This window comes from Coloeus monedula (genome assembly GCF_965178545.1).
Source record: "Coloeus monedula genome assembly, chromosome: 27".
Taxonomy (NCBI): Eukaryota; Metazoa; Chordata; class Aves; order Passeriformes; family Corvidae; genus Coloeus; species Coloeus monedula.
In genome coordinates, this window is record NC_138807.1 from 3,631,000 (window position 1) to 3,647,703 (window position 16,704).

The 16,704-nt window shown below is 40.1% G+C and overlaps 1 protein-coding gene across 1 annotated transcript in view; it reads left to right on the forward strand.

Annotated features, from left to right (window-relative positions):
* Window positions 1-16,472, forward strand: part of LOC309582634 (scaffold attachment factor B1-like) — a gene marked incomplete at its 5' end in the record, with an annotated part of 19,517 nt that extends 3,045 nt beyond the window's left edge. Inside the window, 19 exons of the mRNA XM_082297886.1 lie at window positions 215-279; window positions 365-571; window positions 2,641-2,703; window positions 3,288-3,315; window positions 4,215-4,716; window positions 5,145-5,194; window positions 8,163-8,263; window positions 9,839-9,988; window positions 10,084-10,160; window positions 11,067-11,206; window positions 11,525-11,616; window positions 11,988-12,094; window positions 12,894-13,187; window positions 13,433-13,570; window positions 14,064-14,106; window positions 14,991-15,112; window positions 15,567-15,679; window positions 15,797-15,848; window positions 16,109-16,472. Coding sequence (XP_082154012.1) covers window positions 215-279; window positions 365-571; window positions 2,641-2,703; window positions 3,288-3,315; window positions 4,215-4,716; window positions 5,145-5,194; window positions 8,163-8,263; window positions 9,839-9,988; window positions 10,084-10,160; window positions 11,067-11,206; window positions 11,525-11,616; window positions 11,988-12,094; window positions 12,894-13,187; window positions 13,433-13,570; window positions 14,064-14,106; window positions 14,991-15,112; window positions 15,567-15,679; window positions 15,797-15,848; window positions 16,109-16,238 — 2,474 coding nt within the window. The 3' untranslated portion in view covers window positions 16,239-16,472. The remainder of the gene's footprint in view (window positions 1-214; window positions 280-364; window positions 572-2,640; window positions 2,704-3,287; window positions 3,316-4,214; window positions 4,717-5,144; window positions 5,195-8,162; window positions 8,264-9,838; window positions 9,989-10,083; window positions 10,161-11,066; window positions 11,207-11,524; window positions 11,617-11,987; window positions 12,095-12,893; window positions 13,188-13,432; window positions 13,571-14,063; window positions 14,107-14,990; window positions 15,113-15,566; window positions 15,680-15,796; window positions 15,849-16,108) is intronic.
* Between the last annotated feature and the right edge of the window lie 232 nt (window positions 16,473-16,704).

Here is a 16,704-nt window from a genome sequence, read left to right on the forward strand (position 1 = left end):
AAAATACTGTGCTACTTGTAGTTCATGCTCCTGCTTCTTGCTTTTATGGAGTGGCAAGGTGACCTCAGTTATATCCATACTGACCCAGACTTCTGAATCTGCCTCGTAATGATTACTTGCTGAAACAAACCGAGTGTTCAAGAGATAATTCACCAAAGCTTAAACATGTTACAAGATGTAGTGCTACATCTCACTGCAGTGATACTGTTTGTAGGAAGGAAACCAGAAGAAGAAGGTGTGGAAGACAATGGTCTAGAAGAAAACTCCAGAGATGGGCAAGTAAGTGAAATCATGATTGCAGTTACTAAGAAAGTGCATCAGGTAACCTGCAATAACTACACATTTACCCTTTTTCTCTCTGTAGGAGGATATTGAAGCAAATCTGGATACCTTGCAGGATATTGACATGATGGATATTAGTGTATTAGATGAAGCTGAAATAGATAACAGCAGTGCTGTAGACTGCGGAGAAGATTATAGTCCTGACAATATTCTTGATTCTCTGTCTGATAATAAAGATAATGTCGAAGCAGAAATGAAGGAACTTCCTGATCAACTAACAGAAAATGAGGTGAGTGAGTAGAGGTCTTTGTAATTTTCCAGAAGATATTTAATAGGGATATGGGCACATAAGGTATTTCAATCCAGTAGAATATCGGATCTGAATGTGATCTGGATTCTATTTCCCATTCACAGCTCTCATGTCCTAGTGTTTTAAGTGGTAAATATTCTTGAGGCTTGAAATGTTCTCAGTAGATGAGTTGTCATCTTCCCTACCTTTCAGTATCACCTTTGCTTGCTGTGAAAGGAGTCTGGAATTGAAAATGCTGTGTTAGTGTCTGTATTCCCTCTTCCTGTTTATATGTTGTATATGTCAAAGTGTATATATGCATACACCCAGCCGTGTAGGTGTTTATGGGGAGAGAGAAAAATACATTTTCAACTTAGGTAATTTGGATATCTTTTTTGCAGACAGAATGCTCTGGTTTAAGGTAGTTGTGTAGTTCTGTTTTCTTATGGAGATTAACAAAAGAAGACCTTCCTGTGTTGCCCTGTTCTGACATTGCCAGGCTTTTGGCTTGGTTTTGAGAGCAGCTTGCAATGTCTTTTGCAGACAGCACAGGGTTATCCATATGTCACATTCACTCCCCAAATATTTTCCTTCTTGGATCCTTGTGGGTTTGGGTTTTTTATTTCTTTCAGGCTGTTCACTCACAAAACAGAACATATTCTCCTTCTTTGCCTTCTGCATATCTGCTTCAACTTTTATCGTTTACCTTCTTTCAACTGAAAAGGGAGATTTTCTCAAAGCCTTTTTGTTTGACTGGTCTGTCAGTGCCATGGGAAAACCAAGACCCTTGGGCTCAAAAAGTGTCAGCATCCTGTTCTGTGGACCCTTCACTGGGCAGACCCCTGGATCAGAGAGATCACACACAATCAGAGCGTAACAGAGCCCCCTGCCCCAGGTCTCCTCAGTTGAGTGTGTTACTCACTGCAGGCAGCTGTTGGTGCCTTTGGAGGGCTCACACCCAGCCTTTTATGGAATAACATCATTAATGTCATGGAAAATTGTGACAGCTTAAGGCTTAAGGATTGCTGGTGGTAGTATCTGTCTGCAAAAAACCTCCCCCACTATACTAACCAGCTTTAATTCCTAACAAAAGCTGGCTGGAGTTCATCATTCATCATGCTTAAGAGTATTCTTACTCAACAGACATCCCTAAAGGGGAGAAGACAGGTTCAGACTGTTACAGTGGAGCCTCCCTTAACTTCTCCACACTTTTAGCTTAGTTTTGTACTGTTTTTACATTTAGGTGGAGCTTGAGTGACTCTAGTTGTACATCCTGTTCACTGGGGGGTGGTCATACCTTGGAGGTGGGTGACATCAGTATTACATCTGAGGTAACCCTTGGCACAGAGCTGTGCGTTTCCCTGGCTCAACAACAAGAAATCTTCTTTGTTTTCCTTTGGTTGACAGCTGCTCTGTGGCTTACCAGCTACAAGGTACCTCTGAGTTGCCCCCTCTTGCAGGGATTTCAACAGAGCCTGGCTGTGGTGTCTGCACTCCAACAGAGCATTCAAACACAAAGGCTTGGGAGAAAATCTCCCCTTTCATGGGACTGAACACAGAGTCATTGCAACAGCATCCACTTCACCTGAAAGGCAATTTTGTGCTGTTCTGTAAATTAATCTCATGTAACCAATGAATTTTGGTTGCATCTTACCCTCAGCTCTTTAAGGAAGCAAGATTTTTGGGATATGTTTTTGGTTTGGAGAAGTGTAAAGCTGAGTCAGCTTCGTTTCTAACGTGTTTTTTTTGTTTAGGAACTAAAGTTAAAAAGTGGGAAAATGAAAAAACATGTTCAGTAATCACAGAAATGTGAAATAAGACTAAGAATAACTTACAAATAGACAATGTCCTGTTAAAATTAAAATGAAAAGTAATTGGAGAAAGATGTTTAAATATGAGGTATGTTTACATGTTGCTCATTTTTGGGTCACACTCTGAAGTAGCAATTGAGATCTGTCAAGCACTTGAAAATATTTCATGTTTTCTTGAAAGGGAAAATTAAATACAGGTGTATTCTCCTTAAGCTGCTTTTGGTAAGAAATGCTTTCATTCCTTTTTTACTCTTTTAGGAAGATTATGATGAAATTGAAAACAATTTAGAAGCCTCCTCTTCTGATTTAATTGAAATGAAGGTAAACTGAAAATGTAGCTGTATTTCAGATTATGTTAATCAATATGTCATATTATTAGTATTTACTCAGTTCTCATACTACAAGAAAGAAAATGTGACTATAATATGAAATTGTAACAGAATCCAAGACATTGGTAACCTTGCTCAGCACGGTCTGTGAAATGAGGGTGCCGTGTGGTTTTCTCCCTACTTTTCAGTCAGCTCTCAAGACTTCCTTCATTTTCATGGCAGATAAAAAGGGTCTTGTTGATTTCTTCTCTCTCCCACTGATTATATAAAGTAGTAGCTGGATTTGTTTTTTACTCTGTAATTGGTGTGGTGGTACACAAAGATACTTTATTGGTCTCTTTAAAATTCGGAGTTATTTGAGAGAATGTAGATGTGGCTGATATTTTGACTTGGCTTTAATGGGCCAGAAAAGTCACCTATATAAAATACTTATTTCCAGTGGACAGTGAAAAAAGTGCTAAATGTAGTAGATGAATTTGTGTAGTTTCAATTTTGGGATTGGGCAGGTGCTATTTTTCTGTGTTAGATGATACATTTTATAAAGTCCTTATTCTGTGGTCTTTTTTTCCCAAACAGAAAATGGAGAAGCTACACTTGGAGCCAGGTACTGTTAAAGAAAAACATATTCCTGTCTTTTCAACTAATACTTTTTAAACCATTAACTATTAAAAAACCCAAGCAAACAAACATAATTTGCATTATTTTTATAATGGACAATCCAGATCATGCAGGGTCATAGAGATTGGAAACCCAATCATATCCCCAGATCTGTGAAGTGATGCTTGAAATACTTCCAGTGAAATGAAATGGTTTAAAAACCTGTTAAACTACATAAATGGATTTAGAGAAGTTTAATCACAGTTTTAAAAGCTAAATATTCTACTTGTAAACAGATCTTGTGATATTGCACACACCTTAACTCTGTTACTAAGTAGAGAGCAGTGAAAGCAGTAAAAAGATATTGTAGGGCATTAAAGTGTAAAGATTAGTTACTGGATACAGAAGAAAGAAGAGAGTTTCTTCATGGAAATTTCATACAGATACTATTCCCTTTCTGGACTGCAAACACACTCATGCACCATCAGAAGATGCCCAGTTCTCATGTTGGACTGTCTCTGCTAAAAGAATTTCACAGAAATTTAAAAATTGAACTCTCAGTGCCTTGATACGTTCAGTTAAGCATCTCGGACTCTGGAAGCTAACTAGAGAAGAAACAGAGCTGAACGATTTGCTGAAGAATATGAAGGCTGAGCCCGAAGTTTTTTGTTAAATCTGTGGGGGCATTTTTCTTCCCTGTTGAGGTGCTAGGGCTGATTTGGCAGTGTGTGAGAGAGCAGTTAGCGTGGTAGCTGTAACACTGTGTACACTAGGGTTTTCCAATCTCTGTGTAGCTTAGCAGTTCTCTTGGTGTTAGTGTGGCAGCCATGCCAGTTCCACATTTGTGATTGCTGTATTTCCCTGGTGATTAAATCTTGTGCCATTCTATTCCTGTTAAATCCGTAGAAAATGAGAAAATACTCGACATTTTGGGGGAAACTTGTAAATCTGAGCTACTTAACGAAGAACCTCCCGAAGCGGAGCGGCCGCGTGCGCAGGAAGCCAGTAACGCGGGGCCAGGCAAGAGGCTGGCTGAGGAAGAGGACGCTCTCGCTGCCGCTCAGTTGGAGGAAGATGCTTTAGCTTTGGACAGCAAATCGGCCCAAGCTTTGGCAAGGAAGGAAGCAAAGCGTTTAGTGGTAGCAAAAGGGGAGACAAGTGAACAGAGCCCCGAGGAAGAGGCCCCGGACTCTGAAGGTGTAGTGGTAGAGACCCTAAGCGATCAGAGTAGCAAACGCTCCCAAGGCCTGGAAGCCTCTAGTGGGGAGACAGCGGAGAAAGGCGCAGGTGCCGAAGCCAGAGATAGCAAAGAAGATGGCAAGAGAGCAGAAGACAAAGCTAATTCAGAGGAATCTTCCCCTGCCACTAAAGAGTCCTCAGCCAGTGAGGGCGGTGATCAGAAAAAGAGGTTTGTTTTTTCTCCGTTATAGACCAGATGCTATCTTTTATCATTGGTCCTTAAGTGATGCGAATAAGCTGTTTCCTTCAATTGGCCTCCGAGACTGATGAAATTGTAGCCTATTCCTAAAGGTCTCTTTTATTTCTCCATGTGCAGATATTTTTATTTTTTTAAACGCAGTGGGTTTGATTTCTTTCCTTCCTCAACCTTCAAAGGTTGTTTTCCCAAATTACTCTTATTTGTAATCATCTTCTTAATGTAAGTCTGTTTAAGAATCTGACTTCGTTATTTCTTGTCAGATTTCTTAAATCAAGTATACAAAGGTGTGTTTTCGTTTGCAACATATTTTCTGGTAGGTATTTAATTTTAGCTTTTTTCATAATTTATATTTAGTCACTTTTCTTTCTGACTTGAATAATGTGGTGTTTTTTCTTTAGCCCTGTTGAGGAGGACAGAGATACAAAGATAATTTCAAAAGATGAGAAAGGTATGTTTGTTTTCAAATATAAAAGTTCAATGATTGCTTGGATAGCTGTTTGTCTTGGATGGGTTATTTCAGCAGAAATTGATTGCACTCAAAGCAGTTGTTGAATAGCATAAACTCACTTCTGTCTGGATTTTCCTTATTCACGTTAAAATAAGTATTTTCCTTATATGCATTTTTTCAGAACATGTGCATTGCACTGTTTTGTTTGTATCTTGATTTTTAAAGGTAGATGTTAATACGTGGTAAATATGTCTTTTTTGGCACTGGAGATGCTCACTAACAGCTGTTAGTGAGTCAGGAACCTTTTGCAATTGTGTTTGCTTTACTATACACTTAGAATTCTCCTTCCCATCTTCTGTTTTGCTGAAGTAATTTGGGATCTAGAATTCACATATTTACATGCCACAAATCTTACAGTTTAATGTTGTCTTCAAATTAGGTTGATTTTATTAAATCTTTGTCCTGCAGATCCTATTCATGGTGCAAGTATGCATCATAAGCAAGAAGAAAATATTTCTATCAGTGTCAGATGCCTTCTTGCTTTTAATACACCAGGCAGCTGAGTCTTTGCAGCTCACCCCACCTCTCTGTTCTCTTCTGCCTGCCCAGGGCTGAAAATTTAGATCTGACTGTTAACATTCTTCTTACACGCTGCTGGCAGGTAGTTCAGCACTTTTAAGTGTGGAAACACCAGCAATTCCTATAAAAAGCAAGAAACTCATTATGAGGTCTGCCTGCCAACTGGACAGGAGGAATTGGTTTGGTTTTAATTGGGGTTTGCAACCCAGACTCACCTCCCTGTCAGCTGCTTTTTCAGAGGTCCTGGGTTATACCTGTTAGCACAAGCTGCTGGACCTCCCTTTCAGCCTTGTTAGAGTCAATTTGGGTTCAGTCTGTAATCTTGTGTTCTCTTACTTCAGAATATCTCCGGGAATGTTCTGTGCATGCTGTCATTTACCTAAGGACTCGAGTGTGTTGTTTTTGTGAGACTGAGAAAACTCTTAGCTGGGTTTGCTTTCAAAGCAGCCTTCAGGAGCTTGGGTGTCTGATAACCACCTTGCTCCTGCATCCCACTCTCCAAAGGACATGCTGTGGTCCATAGCATTTGTTTTATTCCTTTTCTGGCTTAGTGAGCAGCAGTGGTGAGAGGGAGCTGCTTGGCTCTGTAACATTCTCTGCATGCAGAGCAAAGTGACTGAGCCAGAAGGAAGCTAAAAAACTATATACAAGTCAGTTCTGACTCATACATTGCTATGTGCCCACCTGTATGAAAGGATTTTATTTAGGATGAAGAATTTTCTATGTTCCGTGCATTCGTTCTGAAAACTGTGTCAACAAGAGTGCAGAAAAAGAAATTCATGAGCTCACCCTGGTGGATTTGGCAGTCAATGGATGCTCATCTGAAAGATGTCTCCAGTGTTGGTGGTCGGCTCCCAACGTCTGCACTGTTCTTGTTTCTAAGTTAAATATTTTCAAGTCCCAGAATTTCTTTGTCTCAAAAGTGCAGTACCATTGCAGGAGCACTTTTTAAAGTCTTATGGGAGGGAAGAACCTGGAGATGTTAAGACTGAGCAATCCTTAATCAAAAAGGACATTAACATAGTCTTAAAAATGTTAAGAAACTCATTGGTAAAATAGCAGAAAACAGAAAAATGGGCACTTTCTTCTTTCTCCAGGAATCTGTTGCCAGAGTAACTGCAGGTAGTAATTTCTAAATTGTAGAAATGTGTGGAGTAAAAGCATCAAAGCCTTTGGCTCAGCTTTTTAAAACACTAAGACAATGCATCCCCCATGTATTTGTGTGCATGACATACCTTTGTCCGTGCACTTTTGAGATAGATGATGGCAGGTGTATACTCACCTTTACACAAAAAAACTCTCTTTGGTTTGGGTGTTTTTGTAAGAGATTGATACAAATTACTGCATCCTTTCCTAGGAAACTTGTGTAAATATTGATATCTGTGTTCTCAGTTGCTCGTGCCAATGACTGAAATTATTAAGTAGAAGATGGAAAGACACCCAAATAGCATTTTGGAAAGGTTCTGGGAAAAATTCCTTCCCTCGATGAAAGAGGTTCTGTAAAATTCCATATATCACCAAAAAACCACCAAAACAGAAGTATGGAAAACAGGGAGCTGGAGTGAAACCCTTTCATTGAGGCCTTGAAACTGCCCAGACTGACAGAAGGACAGTAAAGACATTTCAAAGGAGACTGGAAACAGTATCCTTGTGTAAATGCTTCATGCAAACACTAAACCTTGGAGTTCAGGTCAGTCTTTAATCACCTGATGTTGGGTGTTCAGACTTGGCAAGTTCATTAGCATTTATTAAATTACCTTTGTAGCTGAGATGGAAAATTGGCCAGGTGTTCTGTGGTTCTTGCATAGCTGAAGCAGGCCAGGTCTTTCCTAACGCCTGCAACTGAAGTCAGACTCTGTATCCCAACTGTGGATCTTTGTGGGCAGAAACAGAGACATTTCCTTGGTTTCTTGATGGTGAATGGCTTTCCTTGGGAGGAATTCTGTATCCCATCAGCATTCCCTTGGAGTTGAGATAAGGAGGCAAGACATGAGCACACCTGGGGTGCAGACACAGTTCCCCACAACTCTTACAGGGCTGCTCTCCTTTCCTGTAAGTTACTGGGATCTATTCTGACATGCTTTCAAGAGCCTCACTTAATTCAGAGATGCCCTTGTCCAGTTGCTTTCTTGAAGAATGATATGAAATATTTCTGTATCAAAACTCGTAGTTCCACCCAAATTTTTGAACTTGTAATGCTCCTTACCTTCAGCAAAGCAAATCATGGGAGGAGAGTGTCACACAATGCATTTCACTTGCTCTGGGATTTTAAAAAGTTAAAAATCTGTGATCCCGCTCCATTTTAATTCGCATAATGATTCAAGTAATTAATTCAAGTAATTAGGATTTGGGGTATGTTTTGGTTTTGTCTGTTTGTTTTCCCAACTAGGTCGCAGTGCTGGCAGTTCTGGTAGAAACTTTTGGGTGAGTGGATTGGCTTCCACCACCAGAGCTACAGATCTGAAGAATCTGTTTAGCAAATATGGGAAGGTAAGGGGTTATTTTTGTTGGTTTCTTTTTGTTCCAGTGTTTGTTTTGTTTGGTTTTTTTGGCTAGAAAAATTCCCTTTGTGATCCTTTATTTGAAATAGTCAATAACTTTACACATTTTTCTGTCTCCTGTGCTGCAGTATGGTATCTTCACCTGCTGAAAATTCACAGTCAGCTGTGAATTTAATGTTTATTAAAGACTTCTTTAGGACTAAGTAAAATATACAGTAAATGTTGAGACAAAATTGCTGGGGAATATCTTAGGAATTGCCTTAGTACCTAAAGTTTCACTTTTGTCAAGAGTTGGCAGTTCCTTTAAAAAACACTTGTTTGGGTAGTTTGGGATATGGGGAGGTGTTGTTTGGTTTTGCTGGCAGGAGAGGTCCTGCAGTTGCTGTTAAGGAAAGACAAAATGTCAAATCTCCCTGTCAGCTGGAAAATGGAAAGAGCTCAATAAAAAGCATCTGATATCAGAGCCATCAGTAAGGATTTTTGTCAGACCTCTGAGGCCAATTTACAGATTACTGTCAGCTGATTGTAGTAAAAGCAAATGGTATGTGCTGACAACCTGCCATTGAATGTTTTACTGATGAAAATACTCTGAAACTTAAATATGCCTTTACAGATAGGTACAAAAATGGATTAATTGTAGCACAGCTTGGAGTTTGAAAGTCATGGGACTGGTAAAACCTTTTTAATGCTCCTTGTGACACAATACTTCCATTGATTTGCTTAGAATTCCATCTGGTAACCAAAAATGTTGATTATAGAGATGTGCCACTAAATTTTAAATGTGATTAAAAAGTAAACAACAAACAACTTAGTATTTGGTTCTAGATAGATGTCATGGTGCCATTTAGTCATTTAAATAAAATATTGTTATTTTCTTCAGGGTATTAGCAGAGGCAGAGCTTCCTGGAAGTAGATGTACATGTGCAATAAATTAAATGCTCAGAAGTAGGTTCTTCATTTAGCTGTACTTTGAAACATCACACCTGAAATATGATTGATTTCTCTATTACAAAGTGAGCTGCATTGAATATCTGAGCATAAGTAAACACCATTTGTGTGCCTTTTTCAAGCTCTAGTTTTTGGGGAAACTTCCTGTTTTGTAAAGAAGATTGCAGATAACATTGCTGATGTGCCTCAGCAGTGACATGCAAACATTTTTTGGAGGGAAGCTGGCACTTAGCAGTTGAGAATTAGTGTGTATGTGGAAATTGCCTTAAGAATTTGTATTGGTTTTTACTATTTTATACTTGAGCAAAGTGATTTTGTTGATGTAGAGTTAGATGCCCTTTTTTTTTTGATATTGTTCCCTTGTGGTCTTTCTCCAGAAGAGAATTCAGTCTTTGGCTCCCACTTCTTGATTCAGCTTTTGTAGCATTCCATTGGTAACAGAAACATAGTCAGCTCCAAGCAATGCTCCTTTTGTATTTGTTAATCTCTCAAAACCAGAAGTTTCCTGCGTGGCAATGGCCAGGAATTAAAAAGAGCAGAAAAGGAGCTTGTAGTTCTTGCTGTTATACGTGAGGGATTTGTCACAGGGAGAGTAATTCCTGGTTTTTTTGGGAAGGTGGTGGGTGCCAAGGTGGTGACCAACGCTCGCAGTCCTGGCGCTCGCTGCTACGGCTTTGTCACCATGTCCACGGCCGAGGAGGCCACAAAGTGCATCACTCACCTGCACAAGACAGAGCTGCATGGCAAGATCATTTCTGTGGAAAAAGTGAGTACTTGTCCTCAAAGATACCGAGTTCCCACCAGACTGTGCAAATGATTGAGGCCACATTCTCAGCTGATGATGTGCAAAATAAATTTCAGGCAAAAAATGAACCCGCTGGGAAGAAGACAAGTGAAAAAAAAGAGAGTGAAGCAAAGAGAGAAACAGTCAGTGAGAGGTACTGTGTTGAAAATTCTCCTACCAAAGGTGTTTTCTGTTCTTCAGTCTGTGTTGATGTCAGGAAAAACTAAAGTTACAGTAAGAATTTCTGTGGCAAACATTCAAAAACAGGTGTACATGGATTTTTTCAGCTTTTACTACAAGATAAACGTCACTTGATGTTCAGTGCCTAATTTAAAATGTTTCTATTGCATGCTTTAAAGTAGGCACTGGAAAGTTGCATTTTCAAGCACACCCTTTAAATTTAGCCTTATTTGGGGTTTAGTAATAATTGTGGAGCTTTCATGTCTTAAGTCTGTAGGAAAGACCATTTGAGAATTTCACTTTCTCCTTACCTTGTGTCTCTCACTGGAATAGAGTTTCCTCCAGGTCCCAGACAGTTAAAAGAAAATTGTCCAAGATCTGTTCCCAGATTGTGTTCCTCCTGAGCACTGTGCTCTTCCTCTCTAGCATTACTGAAAGTAGCTGATTAAGGCACTAAGAGAGTGAATTAAACACTAAGCACTTTGCCTTAATTATCTTCTCGAGGCATAACTTCTCTTAAATGCTACTTGCTGAGAACTTCTTGCTTTTATTTCACCAAGTTGCCTGACAAAAACAGTTCATTGTCACGTTGTGTGAGAAACTTTGTGGACATTAAGCACGTGGTGTGCTTAATGGTGTGAATTTGTCCTCATGCTTCCAGTTGAGATACCTGAATCCTGGCCAAGTTCTGACACCTGCACGGGATGGTCTGAATATCTTGTTTTATGGAGCAGGAAGTTATGGAAGGAAAAGTTTGGAAATCCAATTATGGTTGTTACACATCAGAATTCTACTTTGTTGGTGTGTTGTTGGCATTTTCCTTGAATTTTCTTTTCTCTTAGTCTGTATTAGTCTAATCTGTATCAGTATCTATCCACAGACCTGGCGGTGCTAAAAGGGATGAGAAATCTGACCAAAGAGATGATCCTAAAAAGACAGAAGACAAAGATGAAAAGGAAAAAAAAGATAAAGATGAGCAGAAGTCTGGTTCATCAGATCAACCTAAAACTGTTAAATCAGGTAATTTGACTGTTGTTTTTTTTTAATAGAGTAAAAGATATGTTGATGTAGGAATATTTAATTGTAGGTAGTTCTTTCCAAAGAAATGTTCTAGGATTGTTTCTGATTGGAAATCCAGAATGTATAAGGGGAAGGGGAGATGTTTGACATTGTGCAATCCTTAAAAGAAGTACCTGGGTTAGGTGGAGTGAAAGAATTTGTTTTGAAGAGAGAGTTAAATGCCCATTCTCACATTTTAGAGAACAGAACTTCTGGCGTAGCAATGAGTGGTGTACGTCATGTAGTTTGATTGGTTTTTTCCACTTCTGATTTATTTAGGAAGTAAAGGAACAGAGAGAACAGTAGTCATGGATAAATCCAAAGGAGAACCTGTTATTAGTGTGAAAACATCCACTACATCAAAAGACAGAGTAAGTAATGCTTCTGCATGGAAAACATCTTCCTTAGAAACAAATCCTGAATCCTGCCATGCTACATGCAACCCACACTTGTCCTGCCAGTTTGTCAAATTAGAGTTTCTGTAACAGGGATTTAGATCTTAATTAGTAAAATACCTCTCATTTGGCCAACACCATATTCAGCACTCAAATCCTGCCAAACAAATGAGGCAAGGTATTACTGTCTTAATATATGGTGTCTGTAACGTTAGAAAAAGAACAGCTTTTGGAAAAAAGCAGGGCCCAACCTTGGAGATATGAACTGTACAAATGGAAACAGAGCTTAAGAGTATTGTTTGTGATGGTTGTCCTTTAATTAATTAAAGTTTCTCTTTTAAATACAGAGTGTTAAGAGCCAGGACCGCAAATCAGAGAGCAGAGAGAGACAAGGGATTGTCCCCTTTGACAAAATCAAAGCACAGCGAAAAATGAGGGAGGCAGAGCAGCGCCGGTAAGAGCAGCACTGACATTGCTTGGGTTTTTTTGCCTTAAATATATATATCTTATTTTTATTAAAATAAGACTGAGAGAGAAAAAGGCCTTCAGTTTTTTTTCCTCTCTTGTAACTTTGTTTATTTTTATGGGTATCTGTTGAACTTAATTTAGGTATTTAATTCTTTTTGGTGGGGCTTTTTCTTTGTTTCGTATGTTTGATAGAGTCATGATTAAAGGTGATAATTGCCACCCTTCAGATTCCTTGCTAGAACTGTGACCTGAATTCCATGTTTTCTGCACGTTACAAAACTTTATTTCTCACCTGACAGTAGTTGAATTGAACAGGGGGAAAATGCTTTTGTTATTTTTATTGGAGAGGAAAAAGTTTCTCCCTCATAGTTAAATTCCTGAGCTTTAGTGGAGTCATTATCCACCATGCCGTCCCAGGTCTCTTCACAGAAATAAAATATTCTTCACAGATACTTTGTTTCAGTATAAGAAATGAACTGTGGGCATTTGGATTCAGATTCTCCTGACCATATGGAAGTATATGTGGGCAATTGGATTCACATTCTCCTGACGATATAGAAGTATTCACCCCCAGGGTGGGTTTTGTGGGAGTCATTTGATCAGTCTCTAAATAAATTCATGTGTACACTGAATATCTTTCCCTCCATGCCCTTCCCAGGTGTAATTTCAAGGAGATCATGCAAGTTTGCAGCCACTGTGGTTTTAATTTTTAATGCTTCCCCTTTTATTTTACCTTGCTTTATTCTTTGGAGCATTCCACGTGTAACTTTTGCCTGTTCAAACAGCACACGCGAGCGCCGGGAGAGGCAGCAGCACCTCCAGACCATCCGCGAACGGGAAGAGAGGGAGAGGCTCGAGATTGCTCGGGAGAGACTGGAAATCGAACGGCAGCGTCTGGAACGGGAACGGATGGAGAGGGAGAGGCTGGAAAGGGAACGGATGCACATCGAGCACGAGAGGAGGAGGGAGCAGGATCGGATCCAGCGCGAGAGGGAGGAGCTGCGGCGCCAGCACGAGCAGCTGCGCTATGAGCAGGAGCGGCGCTCTGCCATGAGGAGACCTTATGACATAGATGGCAGGTAAAGCCACCAAATGCAAGTGATGCCACTGGAAAACATCACTGCTGGGTTCTGTCTCATCAGCCTGGGCTGGCAAAAGCCGTACATGTGCTCTCAGCAGTTGTTGGTTGCATTGAGATGATCATATTTAATAGCTCAGGCTTTTCAATGCCCTTTTGAACTTAATTATCCTTCTTTTGGTTTGGAAGGAGGACCAATATCAAAAGGCATTATCTGGGCTAAAATGAGTCTGTTCTGTCTTTCAGGAGGGATGATCCCTACTGGCCAGAGGCAAAACGAATGGCCATGAATGACAGGTACCACTCAGATTTCAGTCGCCAGGATCGCTTCCATGACTTCGATCACAGGGATCGTGGGCGTTACCAGGAGCATTCAATAGACAGGTTGGTGTCTTACCTCCACTCGTGCCTGAAAACAAAAGACAAAAATACATTTTTAATGTCACATTTTGCTGCCTTTACTTAAGGTAGGTGTGTGCTTGGTTTGCATTTTATTTTTCAAGTGCTGTTTAGTGGCTGTGGTCTTTCTCTTCCAAAACCATGAAAAGATTTGTACTGTGACATGAGTTAAAGCTTCTGGCAGGCTTGGGCAAAGTATTTTTACAATTCTACATATTTATAGGATTCTGGAAAACTTCTCAATAATATTTTAGGCACCTAGAATTCTAACAAGAATATTTTGGTTTATACCTTAGGACTAACTGGGTTTTCCAGGAATCCAAAATGTGTCGTGGTTTCCATATGTTCCAGCTGTTTATGCCTTTTGTTGATGTGACACGATGTGCAGGATTTTTCATCTGTGTTGTTATATAGATGGATTTTTACAGACTGCTGTGTGTTTTACTACCACAGTCTGATTCTAATCATCTGTTTATAGGAGAGATGGCTCCAGGACAATTATGGGAGATCGGGATGGACAAGTGAGTTGCTTTATAGAGCTACAGAAATATCTTAACATCTTATAACCTGATTTTCTATAGTGTGTGTGAGATTAAATTTCAGTAGTTGAGAATTACATTATATCCACCAAAATACGTTTGAGTAATCAGATTGTCTTGTTTTCTTCAGTAGGATGAAATTCAGTTCAAAGACTTACTATAGAAGTTAGATGTAATTATTCTGATAGAAATCAAAGCAAGTGAGTTGTGTCAAAAGAGAGTATTCCAAAAGATTGCATAGAAGAGGTAAAAGTACAAAAATACATATTCACTCTATGAGGTTACATGGAAGTAAGAGCTGAACTGTAGAGATGTTTGTGTTTGAGGGCTGGGGGAAGGACCTTCAGGGCTCATTCAAGCAGTGAGAGATTAATTTTAGGGAGTCATAGAACCCTCAGTGGCCTTTACTATGAGGTTTGGAGGGACATGGGTAGGCTGGAGAGTTGGGCTGAGGGGAATGTCATGAAGTTCAAGAGCAGGAAATGCAAAGTCCTGGGCTTATCTTACCAATGTGCTTTAGCTCCTGATGGGAGGGAGGATATGGATAAGGTGCAGCCAGGTGCCACAGTGGTGCCCACTGACAAGAGTCAGTGAGCACAAACTGAAACACAATTCTACCTGAAGACAATTCAAATCCCCTTTAACTGGCAATGCCAGAACAGGTTGCCTGGAGAACCTGAGAAGATCCTCAAAACCCACTGGGAGACTCTCCTGGACAGCCTGTCCTGGCTGACCCTGAGTAGATGTTGTCAGGAGGTCCCTTCCCTCCCAGCTGATTCTGAGATGGAGGAATTACAGCTGAGCAGGTTTAAACAGTGAGCCAGGTCTGTGTGTGCAGCCCTGTAAGAGCTCTCTGTGCCTTCCAGCATTACCCAGACGAGCGCCACGGAGGCCCCGACCGGCACTCGCGGGACTCCCGGGAGAGCTGGGGCAGCTACGGCTCTGACAGAAGGATGAGTGAGAGCAGAGGGATACCCCCACAGTCACGGTGAGTACTAAAAGCACCTCTTCTTGTGCACCTAAGGAGTATTTCCACATGTCAAAGTTTTTGGAAGTACAGTTCTTTTTTTTCCAGCTTTCACCACAGTGTTGGATGGACTGCAAATGTTTCGATGCTGTGTGCATCAAAACGTGCACTTGGAATGATTTTTTTTTAATAACTCCACATCTTAAAGTCATCATGCTTTCCATTAATTTTAACTAATATTTCTATGAAAGCTTGCTATTTTCACAATAGTGGTTCTTCTTCAGTATCTTATTTAGTTGTCATCTTGGTTTGAGCAGAAAGATTCTTCCGAGATTTGACTTAGCAGCACTATAAATACAAGATTCACATGAGCCTTGGTAAAGCATTTGAGTACGTTTGTGACTTGGATTCAAATATAAAAACTATTTCTTGTGCTCTGCTCATATGAGAAGATGGGAACTTCATGTTTTTACAGGGATGGACGTGACTGGGGAGATCACAGTCGAAAGTTTGAAGGGCACCAAGATCGTTCCTGGCAGAGCAGTGTGGATGGAGGGATGATAGGACGGGATCATGAGCGATGGCAAGGTATGGTTCTTGCACAGCTCCTTAGCTGTGCCATGTAAAGAAGAAAATACAGACATTATTCTTGGAGATGAAGTAAAACTTGCTGTGGATATAAAGGGAGCATTTGAACTTCTTTAGGTGGCGGTAGAGGCAGACCGGGCCATGTGATGCATCGTGGAGGCATGTCAGGGTAAGAACTTTAAAAGCAGCAAAGTGGTTTTCTTCCTTTTAAGGGGCATTTCTTCTATTTAAATTAGCCAGAGAAACATTTATGGGAGTATCAGTTATCTAATTTGTTACTTAAGTGTCAAGGAATAATAAAATAATCCCCATGGCTTTTATGTAGTGCATCCTATGGAAGAGTGAAAAATCATGCAAAAAGAACACCCATTCTAGCAATCTAACTGTACCAGCATGAGAGAACATTAAAATGTCTAAATCCCTTTCCAGGCGTGGCAGTTTCATGCAGGGTGGCAATCAGAGTCAGATCATGCACGGAGGAGGAATGCAAGGAGAAGGATTTGCTGGCCAGGAAAGAGCAAACAGACCGAACGATCCTCGTTTCAACCGTCGCTACTGATTGTGTTTGGTTTTTCATGCAAGGTGGCAAGTGAAACAGATCTGTTACCCAGGGTTACCATTAATTGTAACTTATGGGCTACTGTAAGTGTAATTTTTTTTAAGCTGCTGCCATATTATGTCACTCAATCCAATGTGAACTCATTTGTTTTGTAAGGTGTTGTTCATATCCCATTTAAAAATGTTTGTTAATGAAGCATTCCATTTTCCATAAATAAATGCCAGTTTACAGTTACTTGCTTTGTTTCAGCAGTTCCTGTCAAACTGATTTCTTCAGCTGTATGTTAAACCATTTAAATCTGTGTCAAAGATGGAAGTGTCAAAATGCCTTACAGGTGTCCCTTTGCACTCCCAGAAATAGTGAAATACTGTGGTTTACCTCAGAGCTGTCAAAGCTAACAACCAGCCCATGTGCCACCATGTGTTAAAGTTAGTGGATCAGAGTGGTCAAAATTTGAACACCCTGC